This window comes from Gallus gallus, chromosome 17 (genome assembly GCF_016699485.2).
Source record: "Gallus gallus isolate bGalGal1 chromosome 17, bGalGal1.mat.broiler.GRCg7b, whole genome shotgun sequence".
In the NCBI taxonomy this organism is placed as follows: domain Eukaryota; kingdom Metazoa; phylum Chordata; class Aves; order Galliformes; family Phasianidae; genus Gallus; species Gallus gallus.
The window spans coordinates 9353895-9379591 of NC_052548.1; the positions used below are offsets into that span (position 1 = coordinate 9353895).

At 55.2% G+C, this 25697-nt stretch overlaps 2 protein-coding genes and 1 long non-coding RNA gene across 11 annotated transcripts; 2 read left to right on the top strand and 1 right to left on the bottom strand.

Moving 5' to 3' along the window:
* Positions 1-12: 12 nt before the first annotated feature.
* Positions 13-11311, top strand: MRRFP1 (mitochondrial ribosome recycling factor pseudogene 1). 9 transcript variants are annotated; one of them, XR_006931665.1, is made up of 8 exons: positions 13-59; positions 606-787; positions 1102-1257; positions 2452-2570; positions 4321-4412; positions 8980-9139; positions 10248-10414; positions 10672-10911. XR_006931665.1 is itself a non-coding variant. In NM_001305673.2 (7 exons), exons 2-7 carry the CDS (start codon positions 613-615, stop codon positions 10323-10325), a joined length of 780 nt encoding a protein of 259 aa, NP_001292602.1. In that variant the 5' UTR covers positions 40-59; positions 606-612; the 3' UTR covers positions 10326-11311. The 9 variants fall into 9 exon arrangements, 8 of the variants coding, with proteins under 8 accessions (XP_046757721.1, XP_046757723.1, XP_046757722.1 ...); NM_001305673.2 differs by having other exon boundaries at positions 40-59; positions 10248-11311; XM_040649050.2 differs by having other exon boundaries at positions 40-215; positions 10248-10911.
* LOC107052228 lies at positions 1324-6941 on the bottom strand. The gene is made up of 3 exons (XR_005840394.2): positions 6846-6941; positions 6580-6703; positions 1324-2067 (listed from the first exon to the last, which is right to left on the bottom strand). It is a non-coding gene; the product is annotated as an uncharacterized LOC107052228 (long non-coding RNA).
* Positions 11312-16430: 5119 nt separating the features above from the next.
* Positions 16431-25655, top strand: PTGS1 (prostaglandin-endoperoxide synthase 1 (prostaglandin G/H synthase and cyclooxygenase)). Its single transcript, XM_425326.8, has 11 exons — positions 16431-16571; positions 19981-20097; positions 20180-20320; positions 20861-21004; positions 21166-21347; positions 21446-21529; positions 21665-21911; positions 22345-22631; positions 23118-23265; positions 23345-23732; positions 23809-25655. Exons 1-10 carry the CDS (start codon positions 16466-16468, stop codon positions 23710-23712), a joined length of 1824 nt encoding a protein of 607 aa, XP_425326.4. The 5' UTR covers positions 16431-16465; the 3' UTR covers positions 23713-23732; positions 23809-25655.
* Positions 25656-25697: the final 42 nt, after the last annotated feature.

A 25697-nucleotide genomic window follows, 5' to 3' on the forward strand; every position in this document is an offset into this window, starting at 1 on the left:
GCGCCCATTGATGACATCACAGAGCGGGCGCGGGTTGATGACGACAGCTCGGCGCGACGGTGAGCAACGCTGCGAGCACCCGCCCTCCTGTTCCGCCACTCCCGGATCCCGGACTGGCCCGGCCCGGCCCGGCTGGGCTCGGCTCCGCTCGGGCCACGCTGTGCCGCTGCGCACCGCGGCACCACAGCGAGGCAGACCGGCCGCTGCGGGGCACCGTGCGGGGCGGGGCGTCCACGGGAGAAGGGGCCGGGCGGGGCCGAGCGCAGGGGACGGGGCCTGTGATAGGGGCGGGGCCTGTGGTGAGGGGGCGGGGCTTGCGCGCACGTGCCGGGGCGAGGGCTGCGGCGTGGTTCTCTGCTGGATGTGCAGCATGGAGCAGCACTCGGGGCTGGACGCAGCCTTAGAGCAATACTTCTGATTAAGGGGAGCGTGAGGGCTTTGGAGCCGCCATCCTAGAGTGGTAGAAATCAAAGTTCTGCTTAACTGGTGCACAGATAGCCAGCCCTGCAGTGCTGACTGCTGCCACTCACACACAGACACTCACACCTCAGGCTTGAAGCCTTTTCCTTTTAGAACGCTGACCCATCTACTTCTTCCCTTTGCAGGTAACCAATGGCTATGGCATTACGGTGCTTTAGGCATCTGCACTCCCTGCTTCATTGCTCTTCACTCGCAGTGGTGAGGCAGCTGCCACAGCCCCCGGCGCGCTGCACACCACTGCTCCTGGATGGCTGCAGGCACTGCGCCCACCCGTTGCTGCTGGCCAGGCCGCTGGCTACCAAAAAAGGTAAAGCAGCAGCATCCAGTGGTGTTTGCAACCCCCATAAGTGATGCCAGATACCGATCTCAGAGAGCTGCTGTTGCACCAGGGCAGTGTGTGGCTGTCATCGCAGTCCCAGCTAGAGCTGGTGCACGCAGCACGACCTTCACATCTATTTTGGTTTGTGCTCTAAATTGCTGGTTATTTACTCACTGAAGTATATCTGTTTATCTTAGACTCAACTCTGAATCTAACAGCAGTTGCAATGTCTTCTTTCTATTCTCTAATGCAATAATTGAGTATTATGAGAAACTGAAATTAATTCTATGTGTAATGTGCAGCTAAAGGTAAAGGGCAGACACAAGCCAAAGTGAACATCAGTGCTGCCTTGGTTGAGGATATTATCAATTTGGAGGAAACCAACACAGACATGCAGGCAGTGGTAGAAGCTCTGAAAGAAGATTTCAACAGAAATCTCAACGTCAGAACCTCACAAGGTTGGTACATTTTTGTACAATGCTCTGCTGCTGTAACAAAGGGTTTGGGTTTTTTTTCTTTTTTTTCCAAAATTGATTTTCTTTTTATTGAGTTATACACTGGGCACCCAATTACTACAACCTTGACATCCCTAACTAAAGGCTCTCTTCACCCCGAGCTTGACCAGGAAGAATCCATTTTTGTTAATAGCTTCCTGGAAATAGCTTTTCTAAGTGGGAGATGTCAAAAGTGTCTAACTGAACTGTTTGCAGATGTGATGAAGAAGCGGGTTGTCAGCTAATGGTGCAGTAGGGCAGGAAAAATCCAATTGCCATTAAATTAGCCTTTTGGAAATTGCCATCAGACTGGTGTCTGACGTGTACAAACTTTTTTTGCTTTGCATCTTTGTGGTTACTGACCTTCACAAGCTTTATTCACCGAGTGATTGTGTGTTTCAGGAAGGATCATGAATGTGTTTGACTAAGCTACAGTTACTATAACACTCCCAACATATGTATTTCTAAGTAGTATCAAGTTTCAGGGATAAAGTGTAATCTTAAACAATGACCAAATTTGAATCATCCACCACTCCAGCTCTGGCAGAGGCACTGCAGTCTTTTATAGAGCTGGAACGTGTAGCTCAGTCTCTTAACTATTTATTTTAGCCATAGGTGTTTTTTTTTTTAACTGCACTGATAAAGTGTCTCCTGTCCCGTGTGCCTTTTGGTCTGTTAACATTTGGCAGCAGAAATGAGAGAGCGGATTAAGAGTAGCTCAGGGAGAAACAGAATACTTTAAATTAAGCAGTGGATAGCACCTCCTCTCGGGACCTGGAAAAGAAAAAGAGGGGTTTAAGGGAACACTGCTAAATTCAGGACAGTAGTTTTCTTGACTTTTACAATAACATCTTGATCTTCTTTAAATTCTATAATTATTTCCTCTTAATTCTTCACAGTCTTTGTTTAGTTTTCCTATTCTGGTAACAGAAACAAAAGTTTTATTTTCATGTTTTTGTGCCCTAACACTAAAATGTTTTACAAATACTACAAGGGATGCACAAACAGCACCTGAAGGCTGAAAAAATACATCATTTTTTTCTTCTGTAACGTCTGTATTTTGCACAGCGGAGGGAAAATGAGACACTGTATTTGTACTACAGCATCATCCCAACTGTGGGGTCATGCTGACATTGCCATGTGTTTGGTTCTTTCGAGGGGCCCTTGACCACATCATTGTCACGACGAAAGATGGGAAGTTTCCACTGAACCAGCTGGGGCAGATCTCACAGAAGTCCCCTCAGCTCATTGTAGTGAACATGACCAGTTTTCCAGAGGTAAGGATGTATTACTGGAGGCATGGCAAGGGGAGGTACTTACCACGGGAACAAACAGGTTGATACTGAGCAAAGAAACAGGTAGATAAAAGCAGTCACACTGGACAGAGGCTAAGAGCTCGGACAGCACTGTCACTCCTTGTCTGATGCAAGCTGTGTTTTGCTGCGTACTGTACTACTTGTGCTTTCCCCAGGTAAGTTGGCAGAGTCTCAGAGGAGGTCAGCGTAAGGCACTTGATGCCTAAGAGTTTCCTAAAGTGTACCCGGCACGTGTAACTTGGAAGAATGAAGGCCCCTCATCAGTGAGTACACCAAGTACCACAACTGAGAGAGCTGGAAAAGCCATACCATGACTTTGCCCGCATCCAGGCAGGAGGGTGGGCTGAGAAGTGGGTACACAAGAAGCAGAGTCAGATTGCCCATGTATTGCCTGTGTTTGCTTCCCAAGCCAAAGGATCGTTTTTCACCTGAACTGGAGCTATTTCTCTCAGTGCAATTGTTTATACCATAATTGTTTCATGGGCAGATTGAACTCCTTGATAACACTACACTCACTTTTACTTGATATCATTACTTACAGCATATCATCAATACTTCCTAACATTGAAAAGCAAATACCAATCCCTGAAGAGTCTAGGATAGAAAATTAAAGAAGAGGATTTACAATAAAGCTTTTACTGAGCATTTTCTTCCTACAGAGCAAGTTCTGTGCACAGAATAACACACTGCCAGTCCTAACACACTGAAATCACCTTTGTCACATTTTCTCTGCTCCTTTTGTTTCCGAGTGGGACAGTTGTATCTCACAAAACATTGGCAGAGCTTTAGTTTGTGCTTCAGTTGATAAAAGCTGAGCTTCATAAGTGTGATCTACTGCAGTAGCCTGGAGCTCAAGTTAACAATAGGAAAGAACATCAGAACTAGCAATGCTCCTTGTAGGAAATACCATGCCAGTGCCAAAGGAATGCAGACCAGCCCAGTCTTGTTATTGTCAGCGTCAGAGAATGAAACAAACTGGCAGAGCACTGTTGGAGTTCTCAGCAGAACTGTTATTTAACCATAACATCTGACACCGTGAAGGTACAGCAGTGCTCTGAGACTAGGGGGGAAGCATTTTAATCACTTTGCAATTAGCAGGCAAACCTGCACACCTCACCTTTCAAGCTGAGCAGCATCAGCCAGCCGTGATGGAGTTTTGAAAAGTTAATCCTAAGTAATAGCTGTAAAATAAACACAGAGCTGGGCACAGGCTCTGCTTCTCAGCCAACTGCTACTGCTGTGATGTAATGTGATTACGTTGTAGTGCTGAAGTGGTTAAGTTAGTTAACATTTCTAAATGGGTACTGTGTGATTTCTAGTGGAAAACATTCAACTGGAATTTTTAAATGCTGCGAATCTTTCATCTCCTTTGCCACAGTCAGGCCATGCCTTGGGAATTTATTGTGGTTTCACTCTGCATTGCCTCAAACCATTCAAATAGTTTCAAAGAAGCAAAACAGTTTTCTTCTGTTGTTGCTTCCCCTTCCCCTCTCCCCCCTTGGTACCCTCGCTACCCCGACACTGAGTGCAGCCATAGTTTCCCATTCAGTTTGATCAAAGCTCTCCACACCAATGTAACTTCCTGATCTTACTGGTAACAGAAGTAAATGTTTCCATGTTCTGTGGAGATGGATTGCCAACTATTGACAGAGTTCTGGCATATGGGAATGATTATTTCCTAATTCTTTTTACCTTTTGATCTGTTTTACAGAGCACAGCTGCAGCTATGAAGGCTATAAGGGAGAGCGGAATGAACCTGAACCCAGAAGTGGATGGGACACTAATTCGGGTGCCAGTTCCTAAGTGAGTATCTATCCATGGTTCCCTGAGTTCATCATTATGCACGATAATGCAATGGGGCTGAGCCTCACATGGAGCCAGCTCCCTGGAGCAGCTCTGTGCCCAACACCTCTGCTCATACCGCGTCATGCAGCGTGCTGGCATGCAGACAGAGGCAGCAGCCCTGCTCTGAGCACGTTTGGGTGGTGCAAGGTAAATCCATTATTCCTGTGGGTGCTCAGTACTGGCAGTGACAGAGCCCTCAAAACACCCTAAGCAGATACAGAGGTGTGAGGCCACCACGGGAGTGATCTGACCTTGGGGAACTGTGGACAAGTGCCATGAAGGGCTTCGTGCACTGTGTGCACACGGATCCCAGGCACTGCGTTGCACAGAGGTGACTTTTAAAGATGAACTGAGTTATTCCTCATGCTTTAGATCTACTTTAGAAAATTCTCTTGATTTTTATCTAGCATTTTGATCAAAGAAGTCTAATTGCAGCTTTCTGTTGCTGTCGGTAAAGGCAATGACATTATCATGCTATTTGCTGATTTTCTGTTTCCCCTGTGCTCTCTGCCCTTCCCCCATCCCTCAGGAGAGGAGGCAGAGGAGGAGGGCACCATTATCTTCATAATTGCTGAGGCTCCCGGGTTGCTGCGCAGTGGTTTGATTGTTAATGGGCACTTGGGTCATTCTTGAATATGAATTGCAGGGGAGGAAACTCCGAAACTACAAATCCCAATCTTAAAAAAAAAAAAAATACTGTTTTTCCAACAAATATGTACATTTTGTCACTTTCTTTTATGGCGTTGCAGATCAAAAGCAGACCTTCCTTTCCCAAGAGAGATCTGTCTCATGAGCTGCCATTCCTCTGCAGCGGAACTGTTGCTGCTCTCGGTCCCATTCCCCTGGCAGCTGGCACCCCGGAGCCCCACATCCAATTCATTTGCAGTTTGTACAACATGCCCAGCAGGTCTGCCCCTCATGGGCTCCTCTCCAGTAGGACAACAGAATTGCTCAGGGTTTCGTCCATTACAGACAAGACGAACAGTTTCTATCTTTAAAACCTTCTAATGCAAAGGGGAGAAAAATGCCCAAGTTCAGGAAGAGAGAACCCTTCGCATCCCCAAATTGCTTTTCTGATTTTTCTAAAGTGTTTCATTTTCTCCAATCTCTAAACACGATCACAAAAAATTCAGGACAGATGCAGTGAAATCACTAAAATGAAGGCAGGTGTGCAGAATAAGCAAACAAATCAGAAACTGAGAGACAAGAGTGACCAGTGCTCCTGCAGAAATGGAATTTTTCAGGAGGGAAAGCACATTAGAAGTGAAATCAAACCTAAATAATCTTCCCCTGCTCATTAAAACCACTTTTTAGTTGGACTTACCAGGTGGACACCCACGCATCGTATTCTGCCCTACACACATCGGTGCTTGAGATCATTTCAACTGAACATTTAAAAATGTTTGCTTGTCAGTATTTATTCCATTAGTTTAGGTTTTGCATTGCAGTTAAAACATGCAGTGGTTTTACAGACACACGGGTTGTGTTGGTGTTTACTTCTGCTTCCTGCTAGGATCCCCTCTGCTCCCACAGGCATTCGCCTGTTTGTGTTGCTTGCACTGCATAGGCAATATTTGTTTGTAAAAAAAGTATTCTCTGGGGGTTTAAAAAGAAAAAAAAAAGAAAAGAAAAGCAGCCATGGGAACACTTGTATTGGTCGATCTCGTGGCCGAGTTTGACCTGACCTTGTGTCTTTTATGGTATTGCCTCATTTTTAGATCCATCTTTTTTGGACCCATTGTGTTACACTGGATATTGTTTGTAAATTAGTAATATTTTTACACATGTTTTACTGAAAGCCAGATGACTCATTTGAAAGTTTAATGACTCATTGTGAGCTTTTTTCTTCCTTTGCCCTTTAAGAAATATGCAAAGATACCTACGGTGAGGAGAAAGGACTCGAGAAATTCCATTTAGAGAAAAAAAGCACAAAGCTGAGCTGCGTTGCTCCAGATCACTCATCATAATAAGTCTCTTTCACACTTCTCGTTGAATAATATATTTTGCACCCTATGTTTATCTGCAATTAGGCATGCAGAGTATCTAGTTAAGCCTACTTTCCTTTAACTGATCCCTCTCGTTCGCAGGAAATTCCTAGCATTTGAGATACAGAAATTATTCTTACCCACAAAAACGCGTTGTGTTGGAGATCAGATGTGGCCTGCATTGTTTTCACTGCGGGTGTGCTCATGCCGTGTGCTGGGAAAGGAGCATCCAGGCAGCGCAGTGCTTCAACCACCAGTTGCTGGCTGGGGCAGAAAAAGAGGAGATGTTACCGTGGGGCAGTGCACGGCTCTGCATGCACCGCTGTGTGCTCAGCGGGCTGTGCTGTGTGTGGCACAGCAGGATGGCCCCGGGCACACGGCAGGGTTTGAGCCCACTGCTCTGTACCTGCAGAGGCAGCAATGGTCCTGGGGCCTCATCCTCATCCCTGCTGGGGGCGGGCAGCCCTTCCCCGTGTCTGTTTCACACTTTGACTCTAAAGAGGGGGGCAGCTGCAGCAGTTACTAGACAGAAAAGCAAACACATTTCAAGACAGCTCCAAGTCCCAGATCTGGAGGTAGGATTAAGCAACGGTGCTTAGAAACCAAGGGCCTGGCTTGCGTTGATGGATTCCTTAACCAGAAACAGCATTGGACTGGAGAAGTGTCCATTTCTGGCACTGTTGGTAGCATTGCTGAGAACTTACATACGGTCTGGATGGAACGTAAAACCCACTGAGAAACTCTGTGGTGCTGTGCAGTGACAAAAAGGAATTGGTGTTAATAAAGACAGACAAGGAGGCATGAAAGCTGTGACCCCGTGCCAAGAAGCATAGGAAATCTGGCAGCCCTGCATAAACAAAAACATTTCCTTAAAGGCTCGGCAGCCCCAAGCAGGCGAGCGATACCCTCAGCGCAATCCACCAGAGCTGAACATAAGCAGGGAGGTGAAGGCGAGCTGCACTCAGCCCCAGCAGAGCAGCTCTCCTCACCACCCAGCAGCTCCCTCCTCCCAGCTCAGCAGACAGGGATCTCTTTCCCTGCCCCCTCCCAAAACGCTGCCTGAGAATCTGACCTCCTGCGGACCTCTGTGAGCCGTGCCGCAGGACCTCTGGCTTGGGATTCTGAAAAAGAGAAGCCCTAAAGGCATCGATGTTGGGATGCACAGGAAACCATGAGTAACCTCGCTCACTTCCAATCAGACATCCAGGTCCCGGCTGCAGCCTGCACTGAGCAGTGGCCCCTCAGCAGCGCCGGATGCTGTCCCCAACGCGTCCCCTGCAGGGGCTGCACCGGGTCTCTGCTCTGGGCCTCTCAGCTCTCCTAGGGATGCGAAATTCCTGTCAGCTCTGGAAAGCTGACTCCCTTTTACCTTGAGGTAGAAATAACTGGTGGTGCTCAGGAACAGTCAGTGCCTCTGCAAACATCTGCTGCAGGAGGGCACCGAGGGGTTGCCATGTGAGGCACAGCTCCCACAGCCCGCACTGAGCACTGCTGGGGAGCCCTCACCCCGCGCTTCCTCAGCACTCTGCAGGAAGGAGCTTGGCCTTGGTGTTCCACTCACTCAGGCCATTGCAGCCAATTTCTAAGTATCCCATATGAAATGTTTATTTTGCAGTATCTTCTGTGAGCAGCCGGGTGCTCGCTTGCCAACAAGTGTGCTGCGTTTTGCATTCTCAGGGTAATGTGGCAACTGCAACAGCCACAGAAATAGTTAAAATATTATTGTTGAGCACCAACAGTTGTTGACAGCAGTCGGCTGGCGGTGCTGGAGCATTACTGGAGCTGAGACGACATGTCAGCTCATCCTGTGTTGCGTTCAGGCTCCCGCTGCACTGTGGTCTCCGTTTGGGATGAAAAGTTGGGAATTTGCTCCCAGCAGCGCAGCAGTGGCACCGCATGGGGCGAGCTGCAGCCAGTGTTCTCTCTGCCTTCTGTATGAGCTGCTCACTGCAGAGCTGTTGGTGGTGCTGCCTTGTCACACAGGGTGATCCAGGTGAGTCAGTGGAAAGGCCTGGTCATGGTAAGGTCGAGTGAAATAGGAGTTCCGTGGCTTCCAGGTACAGAATTCAACCTCTGGCAGTTGCAGAGACCGCGCTGAGGGTCAGGGATGGACAGAGCTTCCCTCAGCTTTGCAGGAAAGCTGCACTTCTCAGCTCTGCATCCCGGGCGTGGAGCTGGATTTTCCCTCCTTCCCCAGATGCTTTGGCAGCAGAAGAAAGACATTAAATGCTTCAGCATGACTTACAGGCACAGCAGTGACAACCACGAAACAAGTGTGTTCAGTCCAAGCCCTTCAGCTCAGGGCTGCAGTAGGAACTTTCCATTCGAGGCTGGAGACCATCAGTGCAGGGCCGTGTTGCCGTGGCAGACGCTGCACAGAGGCAGCTGAGTTGCTCGAGGGACTGAAGAGGGATGGGAGCCCTCTGTGAGCGGTCACAGAGCCCATGGGGTGCTGTGTGGAGGCTTGCCCGCCGCAGGAAATCAGTCTGGCTGTGCTATACGTTATGTTGTTCTTTTTCTTCTCTCCTCCTCACTAATAGAGTAACCAGAGAGCACAGGGAGAGCCTGGCCAAGCTCGCCAAGCAGTCCACCAACAAATCCAAAGAAGCCTTGAGAAAGGTGCGAAGCAAAAGCGTCAACCAGGTGAAGAAGTTCAAGAGCAAAGTGTCTGAGGACACCATTTGGCTGCTAGAAAAGCAGGTAAGTTTCTTCCTTGCAGCATATGGCAGTTGTTGGCTCAGCAGCATGAAGAAGAAAATTTTTCCCACACGTGACAGAACTCCAGCACTGAGAAGTGAGGTGACTCCAGGCTGACTTTTGGAGTAGGCAGCAGCTGCTATGTTTGCTATTCCTTTGTGAGACTTGGGGCTTAAATCCCAAAGCCAAATTTATGGTATGAACAACTGTAAACAGAAACAGGAAAACAGAGTTTTCCTCAAAAGCTTTCGTAGTGCAGGGGATCGTTACACAACCCAGCTGACGGGGAGCAAAGCTGCCCACACCCATCACTGTACCACCACTTACACAGAGCCTGGACATCACTAAACAGCTGGTGCTAATGAGGATTGCTCCAGTTTGTTGTTAATGAAAGGGCTAGCAAGATTCTCTCCATTAGGAGTTTTTGGCTCTGATTCAGGAAAATAGTTAAGCACATGCCTAATCCCCTAAGAGCAGATGTCACTGAAGTCAATTACTTGGGCATAAACTCAGGCACAAGCTAAGTGTCCAGCTGAACTGATGCCTCCGAAGCAGGCTGTGACTTTTTGGCTGTTTGTTTATTATCAGCTGAAGTCAGGTGCCTTGCAAACGCTTCAGAACTGTTCTCTGTGTGCTCACAAAAACATACTTTGTCACAGAGAGCATTTCTGCAATCAGGAAAAATGGCCGTGCTATCGTAACCAAATCCTGCTGGGAGGTGGTTGTCCCACAGCAGGCAGATGGTTTTCTGCAGTTGTAGAGGTAATGTCTCACATCTAACTTTCACCTGCATCCAGATTTTTCAGCATGAGGAAAGGTCATGTGCTCCTATACCTGAGAACGGAGTGCATCTTAATCAGATGTGGGGGAAGCAGTGCCCCAGAGGAAGCTTCCCTGGGGAAGCAGCCCCAAAGGCTCCAACCTCAGTCTGCACGTGCACCCATCGCTCACCCAAATACACAAATGCACATTATGGTACTGTTCACGTGCTTGCTATATCCGTCCCTTGTTAGCAAAGTACCTAATCACTGAAGCCCTGCTTAGTTCTTTGTATGTGAAATTTCTTGCATAAGGAAAATGGAAGACTCAGACTTGTGCTGTGTCGCTGCAGATCCAGCAAATGGCAGACAGTGCTGCAGCAGAGATGGACAAGCTGCTGGCAGCGAAGACCAAGGAGCTGCTTGGATAAACACCACCCATGTGGACACACTCCCCTTCCAGCAAGAACAGACTGCCCCGTACCCGCTGCCATCCCAGCCTGCAGCCAGGCACCCTCAGGTGATGGGCAGGGGTGGCTCTCCCAGACCTGGGCACTGGGATCCCCTGGCTGCTGGGATTTCCAATCCCGGATTGTACTAGAGGGAGGGGGGGGGGGGGGGGGGGGGGGGGGAAGTCTCTGCTGTTCTTCATTTAAGTGTCAACAGAATTGGGTGAAGTAAGGTTAAAAATAAAACATTAAGGACAATTGGAGGCTACTGAAAGGATTCCCACAGCAGAAGCTGTGACCTAGGAGGTAACACTGCCCTCTGCCTCAGGTAGCAGTTCAGCAAGAGTTGAAGCTCAAGCCTCCAAACGCGTGGCCGCCTCACCAGTCCATTTCTTGATGTCTGACCCCTGGCAGGCTGCAGCCCACTGTGCGGCCCAGCTCTGTTCTTTCTAACAGCTCTCAGCCTATGCTGGTAGAAGAAAGCACAGCATGGAGGAGAAACCCAACACTGTCCTGGTGCGATCCTTGTCATTTGTTCTTGCTCAATAAAGTCCAAGTCAGCCTGGGAGCTTTGCAAAGCCATCATTTGCCCACGTGTGCTACTGGTGGCACACTCCAGGGGAACGGAGGGAGAAGCAGAATGGGGTTCTGAGCACGTACCTCAGCCCTTGGTTACCAGCAGGTACTTCCCAACAGCAGCAAATGGCTTCAGGCAACAGCAAGAGGCAGTGAAGGTGGTGGCCAGCAGCACAGCCCCTCTCCCAGAGCAGTTGGGTTCAAAGAGCACCAAGTGCTCTGCAGTCCTTAAATAAACAACTCCCAAAAAGTTAGTTTGTGTGCAGTGGGGAGGGGGACAACGATGAAGGATTTGCTCTGCTAGGGCCCCACATGTCAACAATTTCTCTGCTTTGTGTATTTTGGCCAAAGCACTTACCATGATAAATGAATAAAGGAAAATGGCGAGCCCAGGGCGGTTACATGGCTCAGTAAATTGCTTTCAGCTGATTACTGTATTTCTTTTGACATTTATCAACTTGGCTTTTTCACTGTTATTGCAGCCTCTGCATCCCAGCAGCAGCCAAGGGCTGAAGGGTTTCCCTGTACCTGTACAGGGTACACCTGGAGGGCACCACAGAGGCTTCTCATTGCAAGGAGGGATTCCTCAAGTATCTACACAGGACAGGGGACACAGCTCCCACGTCACCCACTAGCTGTCCTTGCCCCCAGCACCAAGGGAGCAGCACTCAGCTGCCACACCTGCCCTTGTAGAGCACGACAGGGACAAAAGCAGCAGCTGCAGCCCTGGCACCTTCCACACACAGGACCACCACAGCACCAACCACACATAGCAGTGTGCAACTTGGCACACATCAGCCACAGCGCAGGCAGCCAGCACCCAGGAGAAGGGACGCAGCACTTACTGTGCCCACATGAGTTGGCTCACAGCAGCAGCTCCGAGTACTCCTGCTGAACCTGCTCTGCTGCTGCTCCACAGGGCCTGCAGGCTGCCAGCCCTGATCCAACCACAGCAGCAGAGGAAAGTGGAAATAAAAGGCAAACACTTCCCCCAGCAGCATCAGCAGGAAGCCCCTCAGTTAGATGAAGCCTGGGCTGCACCCAGAGTTGATAAGCTGCAGCTGATGCTATTGGAGGGTGGAGAAGGAGCTCCAGCTGTGCTGAACAACCCAGGAGGAAAAGAGACCACAGCTAGAAAACACGGCTGTGACGCAGCTCTGATTTCAGTGACGCTGCTTTGGCCACCGAATGGAGTGGGTGCAGTGTCAGGAAGCATCCCGGGGGCTCGCGGGGTGGTGGGACACGAGGAGGGCTGTGGCCAGACTCCTGGAGCTGGGCGCTGGGAGCTAAGTGCCACACATCAGGTCTCCCTCTTCCTGCCCGCTGGGCTCTGTGGGGCTCTCGGGGGTCTCACCCCATCGTGTGGCCCAGCAGCCGCCCTCAGGTGCCATTGCGGTGCCGGGGGAGCAGGGCGAGCTCCTGCAACCAGCATGGCTGAGAGCTGCGGAGGGGAACCGGAGTGGGAGAGCGGCAGGAAGAACTCGGAGGAAGCTGGAAGCTCTCGACACAGTTAAAAAACAACACTGCTCTTCAAAATAGATGTGATTGCGCTCCTTGTGAGTCATCGAGCAGAGACACCGAGATTGCTTTGTGCCAGGGATGAGCCCGGGCTCTGATTGTGTGCCTCCCGGATTTGTATAAAACAGAGCATGGATGGCATGTCAGAGTTTACAGCTCGCATACATTTTCAGCAGTGAGCTTTGCAAAATGTATCAATGTAATCTCTGCCTCCTATATTCCGTGTTGATTAGACACGATTTCTGGCTGGATTTTCAGAAAGCTCAAGTGCTTTTTTAATCACTACAGAAGCTCATTATTGCTTTCCAGTGACTCTTATGTCCTTCACTTCTCCTTTCAGATTAGAGTCTATAGTCAGATGAATATTGGATGATTTCATTACATACAAATGCAATCAACAGTTTTGCATAAATTTCTCCTCTTTTCTTGAGTTTCAATTGACCTCAGCACCCGTGGAGGCAGGCGCAATACACATGTAAATGAGCTGGCGTTGCTGCAAAGACACGGATGCGAGAAACAAGATAAACTGTCAGATAATATTCGGGATTTTAAGAGATCAAAAAAATCCTTCCTTGCTCAGCCAAGCCGTGAAAATGGCACCTTCAGCTGCTGCGAATGAGCTTTTGTTCTGCTGCAGGTCCGGCTGTGGGCAGCGATGGGAGCGATGGGCTGCAGTGATGCTGACAGCGGTGCAGCGGGCGCTGCCCGGAACAGCTCCGGTGGGAACAGGACACGGTGGGGACACGGGCACAGGGCATGCCGGGGACACACACTGCAGCCCAGGACTTGGTGGCCAGTCCATGTTCCAATGGGGTCAGCACGGCCGGAAGGTGCCCGGCCCCACGGGCAGCCCCACACGGGACACCTGTCCTGGGCATGTGCTGTCTGGGCAGCCCCACTGCCCCCCACCCGGCACAGAACAATGCCTTTGAAATATATTTAAGCCCGCACTCCATGCTAACAATCAGGGCTAATTGAAACAAACTGTAATTAAGCATAAAGGATCTCTTGGTAGGAAAGTCAGGAAAACTGTCAGTGGGTCCTTTGGCTGCGGAGCTCTCACCTCGAAGGAATAATCCCGGAGCTCCCGTGAGCAATGCAGCACTCCCACACACGCGTTCGGGGGCCGGCGAGGAAAGAAGCTCTTGGGTTTCTTTTGATACCTTTTTGTGCTAATCTTCTTAACAGATTTTTAATTGATGGGAACAGAGCACTTTGCAGCCGTGAAATCTATTGGTGTAATTGCTGGCGGATTAGTCCCATTAAGCACACAAATTACCTGTCTCCAGGCCGCCGGCCCCACCAGGGAGCTCCCTGTGCTGGACACACTGAGTGGCCCCATTCTGAAGCAATTTTGATAAAATAAACTCTCTAATCAGGTAAATAATTCCATAAGGGAAATTGCTGCCTTCCCGCAGCCCCCTCCTCCAGCGGGGACCTGGCTATTTTCAGGGGAACGGAACATGCCTCCAATTACAGACAAACCTTCAGCTCGAAGGGAGAAGCTCGTGGCACATGGGACCCCCTTGAAACGGAGCGTCCGAAGAATTAAAGCATTTAAGCTGTCAGCCGGAATCTGCCCGAGCCCTGATTACCTGGGGGTGACACACGGTGTATTTAGGTTCGTGTCCGCTGCAATTTCCTGGCCCCCAGCGTTGATGCTGAGTGACTGCGTCCTGCCCGGGCTCCCCCTGACACGTGGCCTCAGTGCGGGGACACCGACCTTTGGGGCAATTAGGGACATCCCTCCTGCAGCGGGGGAAGCGTACGGTGCCCCTGAAGAGCCACCGTGTGAGCACAGCTGTGCCCGTTTCACAGCCACGCTCACTGAGGCCGCATGGCTGTGCCGGTCCCATTTCTGGCAGGGAGGGCCCCTTCGGTATGGATGGCACAGGGCCGCTCCTCCTGTGAGGGACAGGAGCCCCAAACTCCCCCGTGGCTGCCCCATGAGAAGCAGAGGGCGATGGGGCCACGCAGGGCCGGCACCCACGGTCACAGGGAGAGCCGGGTGCGAGGGCCGGGGAGAGAAGCCTAGACCAGGTAATTGGCATCAGATGCTCCCTGACCCGCTGCATCCAGCGGGAAGCTGGAAGCATTTATTTGTCTGAGCCGGCGGCTCTATCTGCGCGCGGGAGGCGTTGGCGGTGGCGGAGCTGGGCTGGGTGAGCCTAATGAGCCAGGCTGAAGATGATGAATATGATTGCTGAAAGCGCTTTCCTGAGTCCTTTTTTCCTGGGGCTCAGGTTACGAGTTCCCAGACAGCCTGTCCAGCCGGGGCCTTTCAGCTCTGATTTGTAGCCCCCCAAACAGCGCCTGTCAGCTCCCTGTCCCGGGGAAGCGCTCGGCCTTCGTCCGCTGTGCTCCGGGGAAGGGCTGGGCCTGAGCGTGGGCACCGCAGACCCTGCTCGGTCCCCGGGGTGGGCTGTGACCCTGAGCTGCCCCACATCTCCCGACAGGAGTGATGCCACGGTGTGGCCGTGGCAATTGGCACTCACTGCGGCGCTCTCTCAGTGTTCACCGGGGCAAGGCGGCACGGCGGTGGTTCTGGCTCCTCCACTGTCAGCCCGGCGTTGCCTCAGAACGGATCTACCCCTCGAATCGCATCCCCACCCAAAGACATTCCGCAGGGCCGCACAGAGCCGGGTCTGCCCGGGGTGCTCAGCTCTGGGGACGCACGCCTGCAGGACCCCGAGCACACGGCTGGGAGCGGCGGGGCTGTCGGCTTCCAGGGCAACTCCCGCACGGCACACCGCCGCCGGGGCAGAAGGAGCTCTGCGGTGCCGACCCCGCGGGTTCGGTGTCCCCGTCCCACTCTCGGCACGGGGAAAAGCCCCGCTGCAGCCCGCGGGAGAAGCAGTCGCAGTGAGTGGCGGCCGAGCGCTGCTCTGAGCCTCCCCGCGCTCCTCCCGGCTCCGCGCTGCCATTGGCGGTGTTCTGCTGCCTCCCTACGGAGCCGGCAGCGCTCGGCCGTGTGCAGCCCGGGATCCGCGCACACCGTGGATCGCAACTCGGGGCTCCGCGCACGTAAAGCGGGCAAAGCTGTGCCCGTCCACTTCTGAGAAGAGCACAGGGAGACAAAGGCGGAGCGCGGCGGCAGTGTGGGAGGAGAGGGCCTCGAAAGCACAGCGGCTCCTTCAGCCCCGTGGGGATGGCCCCGCTGGAGGCCTCCTCGAGGCTCCTCGTGCCGAGCGCACGCAGCGCGTGTCCCCGCGTTCCTCCCCGGGCCGCTGCCCGGCACGACGCGCACGTGGATGGTGGCGACGGCCGTGTCCCCTTCCACCGCCCCCGGTTGCGGTGGAGCGATGGCGGAGCGCCCACGCGGCCCCGCACCGATCCTTCCCGGAGCCGCCCTCACAGCCGTGCCGTATCCCCCGGCCCTCCCGTGAGGAGCCGCGCTGGATGCGGGCCGGGATCACCCGGAGCGCAGGGGCAGCGCGTGGTGCTCCAGGAGGGCTGCACAGCGCCCGTCCGATTGGTGCGGTGCGGAGCGGTGTGTGGCCGCTCTTTGTTTTGGGCTTCTGCAGCTCTGAGAGGTGACAGCAAAGCCCCGATAGCCCCAAACACGGCTGCTGCTCTCCACCTGGAGCAGCCCGGACGGTGCCACCAGGCCCGGGGACGTCCCCCGCGGCTGCCTCAGGGCGCTCTGCAGGGCGCTGCCCCGCACGCTGCCTGCAGCCTGCCGGCCCGATCCTGCCCCGCTGGCACCGGGCTGGGAGCAGTACCAGACGGGAGGCGCTGCGATGCTTCCCGGTTGTTCCGCCGTCGGCGGCTGCGGGTAACCCCCGCGGTGCCGGGCCGCGGCTCGACGAGGCCGCCTGAGCTGTGCCACCGCCCCCGGGGCACGGGGTGGGACGGGGCGGGACGGGACTCGGGGACGCGAGGAGCGGGGCGAGGCCCTGCAGGAGCGCGGGGTCCCCCCGGGGGCCGGGCTGGAGGAGGCCCCGTCCCGGCGGGGGCGGGAGGAGGCGCGGCGGGGGCGGGGGCGGCGGGGCCGGGCAGCGCGGGACGCGGCGGAGCTGCCTATCGCCATGGGCGGTGGGTGCCGGGCCCGGGCCCCCCCGGCCGCGCTGCGGCTTCTCGTCGCCCACGCGATGCTGCTCTGCGCCGCCGGGAGCGCCGCGGCCGCCGGCACCGGTACGAGGGGGCGGGCAACGGGGGGAGACCCCGAGGCGGTGCCGGGGCGCGGGGGGAGCCGCTATAGGGAGTGCGGGACCCGGAGTGCCTGCGGGGCGCGGAGGGGCGGCGGGGCCAGGATCTGTGCCACGGGGGGAGGGCGTGGAGAGGTCGGGGCCCCCGGCGCTGTCTCTCGCAGCGGTCTCGGGGCAGGATCGCGCCCATCGCCCCTGCTGGTGCCCGGCCCGGGGTGAGGTCGTGGCGGTGGGCCGCGGGCGCTGCAGGAAGGGTCCTCTCCGCGCTGCCCCGACGGCTGCCGGCGGCCGCCTGGAGCTCCTGGGGAGAACGGGCGCCGTGCCCGCGGCTCTGGGCGCAGCTGCTGCCCGCTGACCCGCACCTTGTCCCGTCCCCGCGGCCTCGTGCTGTGCTGTGTGCCGTGTGCCGGCCCCGCGCTGGGCGCAGGCGTCGAGGGTTGAACTCAGCCATGGGCCGCGATGTGAAACTATCTCCACTGCCAGCGCCGTCCGTGTGCTGCCCCGGTCAGTTCCCTGCAGGTCCGAGGTTGGATGCTGACCGCGTTCCTCTGCCATGAAATTGTTTTCCTCGCTTCTACATTACAAGACTCAGCGCACAGAACTTCCCAGGTTTGGCAGATCCTCGCTGAAGCCTTCATGGCAAAAGCAGCACAGGAGCGTGCTGTGCTGGGCATCCCTTCGTGTGCTGTGGCTGTGTGTGGTGCAGGTGGTGGTGGTGACCCCATCACTACGTGGCAGGAAGGGATGCAGAGCCCAGTGCAGAGTGTTCGGACTGCATGAGGCATAGGGGCTGTAGGGATGGGGCACGGCCTACTCCCAGCACCTGCAGCCCTCCCGCAGTGCAGTGGCTGTTCCTGCACAGAAACAATGACCCTAAGGTGGAGACTTCCCTGTAGCAGTGGGTGTGCTTCCAAAAGGGAACATGAGCCAGGCTCACAGGGCTGCTTACATGGCACCTGCACCAAAGTGCAGCTCTGCGAACCAGAAGCAGGCGGCCACGTGTTGGGTCCCATGGGACAGGACGTGGGGACCACTGGGGACAGCCAGCCCATGGCTGCTGGGACAGACACACCGTGATGGCACAGCCCTGGTGCTGCTGGTGGCAAAATGTGGTCAAGACAGATTGCACCACACAGGGATTCTCTCCCAAGCTTTGATTAGTAAAGAAGAGAGCTGACAGACTGGGGGACCTGTGCTGAGACCTGCGGTGCAGTGAGCACTGCGGATGGCTGCAGGAGGCACACAGGCTCCTGAGGACGGAGTAACCCCTGCCTGCTGGGTGCTTGCATGCCTCCTCCTTTGCAGGCAGCTCCTTGACTCGGAGCAGTAATGTTTTCTCTCCTTTGAGGCTTTGTTTGGCTGTGACCTGGGCTGGGCTCCCGCAAAGTCTCTCTGCTTTCCCCTGCGGATATTGCCCTTGGCACCTGTCTGCTGCCTTCGCCCTGGGGCTGTGTATTTGTGTAGGAGCACATGTTTCTGCAGGCTAACCCAGGGCCTCTCCAGTTGCATCCTTCTCGAGCCCGGCCCCGTTCACCACAGGTGCAGCCATCCCTGGTGTCACCGCCTCATCCAGGCTCAGACCCGTGGTGTCTCCTGCAGATCTGGGTCCGTTCCCACTACCTGTGGTCAGGCTCCCTGTGTGCGTGGTGCAGCTGCCGCCCTGCAGGTTGCTGTGCAGCCAGAAGCTGTTGCAGATGACAGTCTGGCTGCAATGGGTTGGGAGTGGTTCCTGGGACCAAGAAACCTTCACAAATCAGAAAAACAAGTGTGAACCATTCACTGTCTTCACAGCTCGGAGCCATGTGCACACTGGGAACGTCCCACCCCGTGAACCCAGCCTGCTCATGATTCACCCCATGTAGTCACTTTGGCTGCGGTTGATGAAGAGGATGTTGACCTCAGAATGAGGCATTTTTCAGCAGTGGTCGTGGGCATTCGCTGGCTGTGCCGTCATGGAGGGGCTGCAGTCTGGGGCAGGGGGCAGGAGCAGCGTGTCCCACACCTGTGGCCACCCCGCTGGATTCCTGCTCGGGGTGGAGGTGGCTGTAGCACGCCAGGACACGCTCACTGCCCCCTGGCTGGGACGTGCTGCTCTGCCCCACCCGTGGGTCCCCACGCACTGACACTGCTGTGAACCCAGAGCAGGCAGCGGCCTGCAGAGCCCTGGGCATGGAGTGGGGCTGCTCTTGTAGGTGATGATGTTTGCAGCTGGGCTGAACACGGAGCTAACGGTGCAGCAGTGCTCTGAGGATGCTCCAGTTGTGCTGCTGCATGGCCCTGCTGGCAAGTTCAGTGCTACGAAATGACAGGCGAGTGGTCTGAAGTTAAATTGTCTGAGATAAATAAGGACCTACTGCTGCCCGCATCCAGGGATTTGACAGCATCTGGAGACATGGAAAGGTCTAAGGTGAAAGGGAGCTCAAAGGAAGGGCTGGGAGCTGCACCCTGTGGGCTGGCCCCATAGCGTGAGGGTTCAGCGTCCCAGCACTGAGAAGAGCCCTGAGATGTCTGGGAAGCTGCGAGGATGCACAATTAGCGTGATTTGTCAAAGATGTTTGGTTTTAGCTTCAGTTTCCTATGGAAAACGTATTGTGCATTGTGCCAGCCTGCATGAGAGCCTGGTTCCAGACCCTGCAGAATTTGAACCGTATCAGGCAGAGCCCGCAGGGTCTGTCCCGGTGCTGCGTCCACCAAGCTCTCCATGGCAGCTCCGTGCCGGAGGCAGCTGCGCGCTGCGTGCCAAGGATGGTTTACATAGCACAGCCCCACCACAGCCGCTTCCAGCTCCTGGGCTGCCCTCACCCTGCGGCCCCATCGTGCTCCAGCTGTCCTGTGCTGTGGCAGCTGCCTGAGTGCTGGCAGACTGGCGATGTGATGCCACAGCACGGAGCTTTCAGGCTTCTCCCTGCACAGCAGAGCCCCCAGGGCTGCAGTGACGCCTCCAGCACGGCTCAGGAGAAGCTGCTGGGATGGACTGGGACCACAGTGTGCCCCCACCACAGCCGCACTGGCCGGGTGAGGGCAGGATGGGCGCTTATCTGGTGGCTGCAGCCAGGGTGTGCAGGCAAAGGGGCAGCTGTGAAGGAAGTGACCGGGCTGGGGCTGGGAGGAAGGAGCCCAGCAGTCAGTCCCTTCCTTCACTGAGGGCAGAAAAACCCTGTGCCAAAGCAAACTGCAGCCCAGACAGTTGACATTATTAACAGTGATGTTTTCAGGGTTTTCTCCAGCTCTGGGGCACAGCAGTCTGTGCACAAGGCTCCAGCAGTGCCTTTCTGCTGCCTCCTGCTGTGCTGGGCTTGGCTGTGTGCAGGGCAGCACAGCCCTGCTGGGGAGCAGCAAAGTGCCCAACGCGGTGGCACCGCGGGTGGATGGTGACCTCTCCTCTCTTTCCGCAGTTAACCCGTGCTGCTATTATCCCTGCCAGCACCAAGGCGTGTGTGTGCGGGTTGGACTGGAAGGCTATGAGTGCGACTGCACGCGGACGGGGTACTTCGGGGCCAACTGCACCTCACGTAAGTCCATGGCACTGTGCTGGGTGAGCATTGCGCTGTCATTACCCGGTGCCAAGTGCTGTGCTGCATCTGTGTCCCACAGCTGAGCTCTGGACGCGCCTACGTGACCTGCTGAAGCCCAGTCCCACCTTCTACCACTTTGTCCTCACCCACTTCAGGTGGTTCTGGGACATCATCAACAGCACATTCATCAGAGACACGCTGATGAGGCTCGTGCTCACAGGTACCAGGGGTGGCGTCAGGACTCTGGGCATCGGCGTGGGCATGGGTGGCACCAGGCTGGGTCACTTTGCTCAGAGCCACCCGCATGCAGGTGATGTTGGCTGTGGGAGGCACGGGGAGGCTGAGCCCCGCACGCAGGCTGAGCGCCAGGCAACGGCTGCTGTCGGCACGCCACGCTCCCCCTACAAAGGGCTCTGGAGCGGCCGCGCAGGGAGCAGCTGGTGGAAATATGGAGTTGGCCCTTGTTACTCATGTCCTTGCATTTATCACTTTGCATAAATATTTAGGTTCCAGCTCTTGGAGCCGTAGGGACGTGTTCACAAGGCTCTGGCTGTTGATTTCAGCATTTATGCATGTTTGTCGTCTAATTCATCATCCAGGAATCCATTAGTGCAGAAGTAGAACCATCCGCTCGTGTAGGGACCTGCACAGCACAGGATATGCACAGCACAGCGCAGCGGGACGTGGCCGGGCCCTCTGGTTCCTGGGATGCCTGGGGTCTGTGCTGCTCCATGGCACTGACTCAGCTCTCTCCTTCCAGTTCGCGCCAACCTCATCCCCAGCCCTCCCACCTTCAACTCCCAGTACGGCTACATCAGCTGGGAGGCCTACGCCAATGTCAGTTATTACACCCGCATCCTCCCGCCGGTGCCGGAGGAGTGCCCCACACCCATGGGGACCAAAGGTACGTGGTTGGCACAGGAACACGGGAGGTGATGAGCACGGGCTGAGTCTGCAGAGCAGCGTCTGGCTCCTACCTGGTGCCACATGGCCATCACGCACTGCCTGCATTGTGCTGCAGTGGTTGAACTGCACGGCCCCAGCATCACCCCCTGTCCTCCACAGGGAAGCAGCAGCTCCCCGATGCCCAGCTGCTGGCTCAGCGCTTCCTGCTGCGGCACAAATTTGAAGCTGACCCCAGGGGCACCAACTTGATGTTTGCCTTCTTCGCTCAGCATTTCACCCACCAGTTCTTCAAGACCTCCGGGAAGATGGGACGTGGTTTCACCAAGGCGCTGGGGCACGGGGTGAGGGCATGGGGTGAGGGCGCAGGGCTCGGTGCAGCGGGCACACGGCGATGGGCACAGGCAGGCTGCCGCCCCACTCACACCGTGTGCTCCCGCAGGTGGACCTGGGGCACCTGTATGGGGACAACCTGCAGCGGCAGCACCAGCTGCGGCTCTTCCAAGATGGGAAGCTCAAATTTCAGGTACTGCACGGCATGATATAATGAGATGCGTCTTGGTCCCATGCCCCAAGATAGCTGGAAGCCCACATCCCTCTGGCAGCTGCCAGGACCACGTGGCTTCCTCCCCAGCTCACTTTCTGTTCCTGTCCCCCTGAGGTGGTGAACGGGGAGGTGTACCCACCGTCTGTCACCGAGGTGCCGGTACACATGGTCTACCCACCCGCCATCCCCAAGGAGAAGCAGCTGGCAATGGGGCAGGAGGTGTTCGGGCTGCTGCCAGGGCTCTGCATGTATGCCACGCTCTGGCTGCGTGAGCACAACCGTGTCTGTGACATTCTGAAGCAGGAGCATCCCACCTGGGGCGACGAGCAGCTCTTCCAGACAGCGCGGCTCATCCTCATCGGTGGGTGCTGCAGCATTGGGGGCTGGGGAGTTCCTCTCACAGCCTTCTGGAGATCATTGGCTTTGGTCTGTCAACCGATTTAGTTTTGAGTGATTTAGCTAAAAACCTGAATTATTTCATTCTAATATTCTTTTCTGGATTCTGGATGGAAGTGACTTGGTGTGAGATTACAGAAAAGCAATTAAAGACCCACACCAACATGTTATATTAAGCAGCATGCTGGGGTCGGCTTTCTCAAAAACCATTTCTGTTTCGGCAAAATGACCTTTTTTGGTGGAAAAGTAATTGACAGAGAAATTCCCCACCAAGTGCCCAGCACAGAGTCAGGCGGGTCCCGCACTGCACGTGAGTAGCGCACCCAGCCCAGCGCCCTGCAGCAGTGGGGCTGAGGGGGCCGCCCCCCTGATGCTTTCTTCTCTCACCTCCTGCCCAGGGGAGACCATCAAGATCGTCATTGAGGACTACGTCCAGCACCTCAGCGGGTACTTCTTGAACCTCAAGTTTGACCCTGAGCTGCTGTTCGAGCAGCAGTTCCAGTACCGGAATCGCATTGCGGTGGAGTTCAACCAGCTCTACCACTGGCACGCGCTGATGCCCGACTCCTTCACCATCCAGGGACAGGAGTACAGCTACGAGCAGTTCCTCTACAACACCTCCATGCTCATGGACTATGGCGTGGAGGCCCTGGCGGAGTCCTTTTCCATGCAGACTGCAGGAAGGGTAAGGCCCCGTGCTGCTGCTGCATCCCGTGGGGCTGCGGTGCCCCATCTGTCCCACCTGCCTGTAGCATTTGCCAACTTTTACTGGCAGTGCTATGCATGCTGTGGGCCCTCCCCACAAGCAGTGCAGTGAGCTGGGCCTTGGCAGCACCGTGTGCTCGGTCCTGGGACACTGCAGTAAACACAGTGGTGCAGCCAGGAGCCTGTGGTGCGCGGGCGGCCCCAGGCTGGGCTGTGTCGCATGGAACAGATTGTCTCGTACTGTTCTTTGCTGCCATCACATGGATGTTCTCTTCCAAGTGATTGCATCAACATTTCTGACTCCTGTGAAGCAGCAAGGCTGCCACACAGACCTGCTGCTCTCGGTACTCCTGCTGTGACTCCAAACCCAGCGACCCCCATCCCAGGGCCTGGGTGTCAGCAGGGCTGGGATGAGGCTGGGGCCTACTCATGTGGGCATGCTCCTCCTCATGCTCTCCTCCTGCAGATCGGTGGGGGGCAAAACATTAATGCCAATGTACTGGGAGTGGCTGTTGGAGTCATTGAGGAGTCGAGGCAGCTGAGGCTGCAGCCCTTCAATGAGTACCGGAAGAGGTTTGGCCTGAAGCCCTACACATCCTTCCAGGAGCTCACAGGTAGGGCTCCACTCCCCCAGCTGGGCTCAGGGGCTGCAGCCCGGCCCGTGCTGAGGCCTCTGGGGTTCTCTCGGTGCAGGAGAGGAGGACAAGGCAGCAGAGCTGGAGGAGCTGTATGGAGACATCGACGCTCTGGAGTTTTATCCAGGATTGCTGCTTGAGAAACCCCAACCCAACGGCATCTTTGGGGAAAGCATGGTGGAGATTGGCGCTCCATTTTCACTGAAGGGACTTCTTGGGAACCCCATCTGCTCCCCAGAGTACTGGAAGCCCAGTACCTTTGGTGGAGCAACCGGCTTCGAGATCGTCAAGACAGCATCCCTGGAGAAACTCGTGTGCCTCAACGTGAAGAAGTGTCCGTACGTGGCGTTCCATGTGCCGGATGCTGCAGCAGCAGGTGAGACTGACAGCGGCCATGCAGGTGGAGCATCATCCACAGAGCTGTAGCAGCAGCACAGCCCACACAGGTACGGCCCGGCCTCACCCGGCCCAGGGAGGGGACAGACCTCTGCCCGGCGCTGAGTGTCCCTGTTGTCCCTGCAGGCAGCGCTGGGGGTGGGGCTCTGCCCATCCCGTGCCAGCAGAGCGTCCTGCCCTGGGTGGGCTCTGGCTGTGCCCCACATCAGCAGGGAGAGGCTGGTGTTCACCTTGGGAAGAGCTCGAGTGCCTGAGGAGACCTCAGCAGACCTAATCTTCCTACTGCTGCCTCGCACTAAGCCGGCTTTGGAGCTCTCTTGGTAAATCCCAGCGCCCCAGGATGCTCCTGGCCTCCTCTCTGCTCCTCTCCCTCAGCTGCCACTGCCCACTCCTGCTGTGGGGCATCGCACTCCAGAGAGCACACAGCACACGGAGCCTTCCCAGCCTCATTGGGGAGGATGTGCTGCAGATGCGCTGCAGGCTGTGCTCTCACCTGGTTCTCCACAGCAACCCCTCTCCGCCCTCCATCCTGCCTGGCACTGGACAGAGGGTGACCATGCCAGCTGCCCAGCCCTGGGGAGCTCCCAGAGCCCTGTTCCCCCACCTTGCACTGCTGTCCTGGCACACAGCAGGCTGCTCTGAGCTATCTCTGTGCACATCACCCTATAAATACTCGCCTGCCCCCTGCTCACTGCACTTTCCTGCATCAGTAGCTCAGTAAACAATGTTCTGAAGGCACACTGCCTGCTTTACCTGCTCCACAGCACATGCAGACATAAGCCCTCACCAAAATCATGACGTGATCACTGGCAGCCAGAGCCGCTGGCCTTGGTCCCAGCCAGATCCCAGAAAATGGACCTCTAAAATAAACAATATTAAAAACCACTCTCATTTCCTCCAAGTTCTCAGGCTCTCGCAGTGCAGACAGGCCAAGGCAGGTGCCCGGGACCAGGTGGAGCTGGGGAAGGCTCAGCAGCTCTCACACCAGGTGCAGGGATTTCCTGGGTCCCAGCCCTGGCTGCAGTTCCCGTGGTTGGGTGGCAGCACACTGTCAGACAGAGCAAACGGCACCCAGTGGGAGCAGCACACGGCCAAGGGCTGCTGCCATATCCCCAGACAGCACCATGCACTGTGATCTGTGCTCTGTGCACTTCCAGTGTCACACTGGCAGAGCATGCCGGGGATCCCGCTGTGCGCAGGGCTCCAGCTCCAAGCATTGTCCTTGTTTCAGTTAGGCCATAAGTATCCTGCTTTTGGTTGTGGCTATCACAGCCAGCCAGTGTTGTTTGTTACCAGCTGATAAGCGTGCTGGCCATTGGGCACACAGAGAGCTGTCTCAGTGCTCTGTGCCACCAAGGGGACGTTTCCCCAGGAACAGCACAGCCCCCCCGTGCCCTTTGCTGGTCCTTCAGCCCCGTGTCCAGCATCTCTGAGGAGCGCAGCAGCAGTGTGTGCCTGCAGGCTGATGTGCACAGGAGAGCACTGTGCTGTGCATGCAGTGTGAGGAGCAGAAAGGACAACATCTGCCTTTGTTGGTGTGACCTTTGGAGTAATGATTCACTGAGCACGAAATGACCAATGTGGACACCAGGAGGAAGAGATCCGCTGCCTCAGCGCTTTTAATAGTAATTCTCTTTTTGGTGTTCCTACAAATAAACCCCCAGCGCTCTGAAGGGGATGTGATGTGGCTGTAGCACCAGAACAGATGGCCAGAAGGAGATGCACAGCCCAGCAGAGGAGCTGCTGCCTTCCTCCAGCTCCACGGGCAGACACAGGACTAAGCAGAGCTGTGCGCAGAAAACAGAACACAGAAGGGACAGATTACAAACACAGCACACGTAACGTGGCAGCAGAAAGAAGTGTTGCTCACCAAACCTTCACCACGCATTAACTTACTGTCCTAGTTCAGATGTGCAAACCAGGCTAAGGATCTGAAAACTTTTAAAGGCAATAAATACCGACCTTGTTTTCCAGCACCAGTTGCTTTCTTTTTGAGCTCTCTTGCTCTGTGGACC

Bases quoted from the DNA above. Each gene is read 5' to 3' on its own strand.
- MRRFP1 (XM_004946001.5), top strand. From the start codon at position 613: ATGGCTATGGCATTACGGTGCTTTAGGCATCTGCACTCCCTGCTTCAT. The intron at 2,571-4,320 runs GTAAGGATGTAT...TCTGTTTTACAG, and splicing joins ACATGACCAGTTTTCCAGAG to AGCACAGCTGCAGCTATGAA. The intron at 4,413-5,203 runs GTGAGTATCTAT...ATGGCGTTGCAG, and splicing joins ATTCGGGTGCCAGTTCCTAA to ATCAAAAGCAGACCTTCCTT.
- PTGS1 (XM_425326.8), top strand. From the start codon at position 16,466: ATGGGCGGTGGGTGCCGGGCCCGGGCCCCCCCGGCCGCGCTGCGGCTT. The intron at 20,098-20,179 runs GTAAGTCCATGG...TGTGTCCCACAG, and splicing joins CGGGGCCAACTGCACCTCAC to CTGAGCTCTGGACGCGCCTA. The intron at 22,632-23,117 runs GTAAGGCCCCGT...CTCCTCCTGCAG, and splicing joins CCATGCAGACTGCAGGAAGG to ATCGGTGGGGGGCAAAACAT.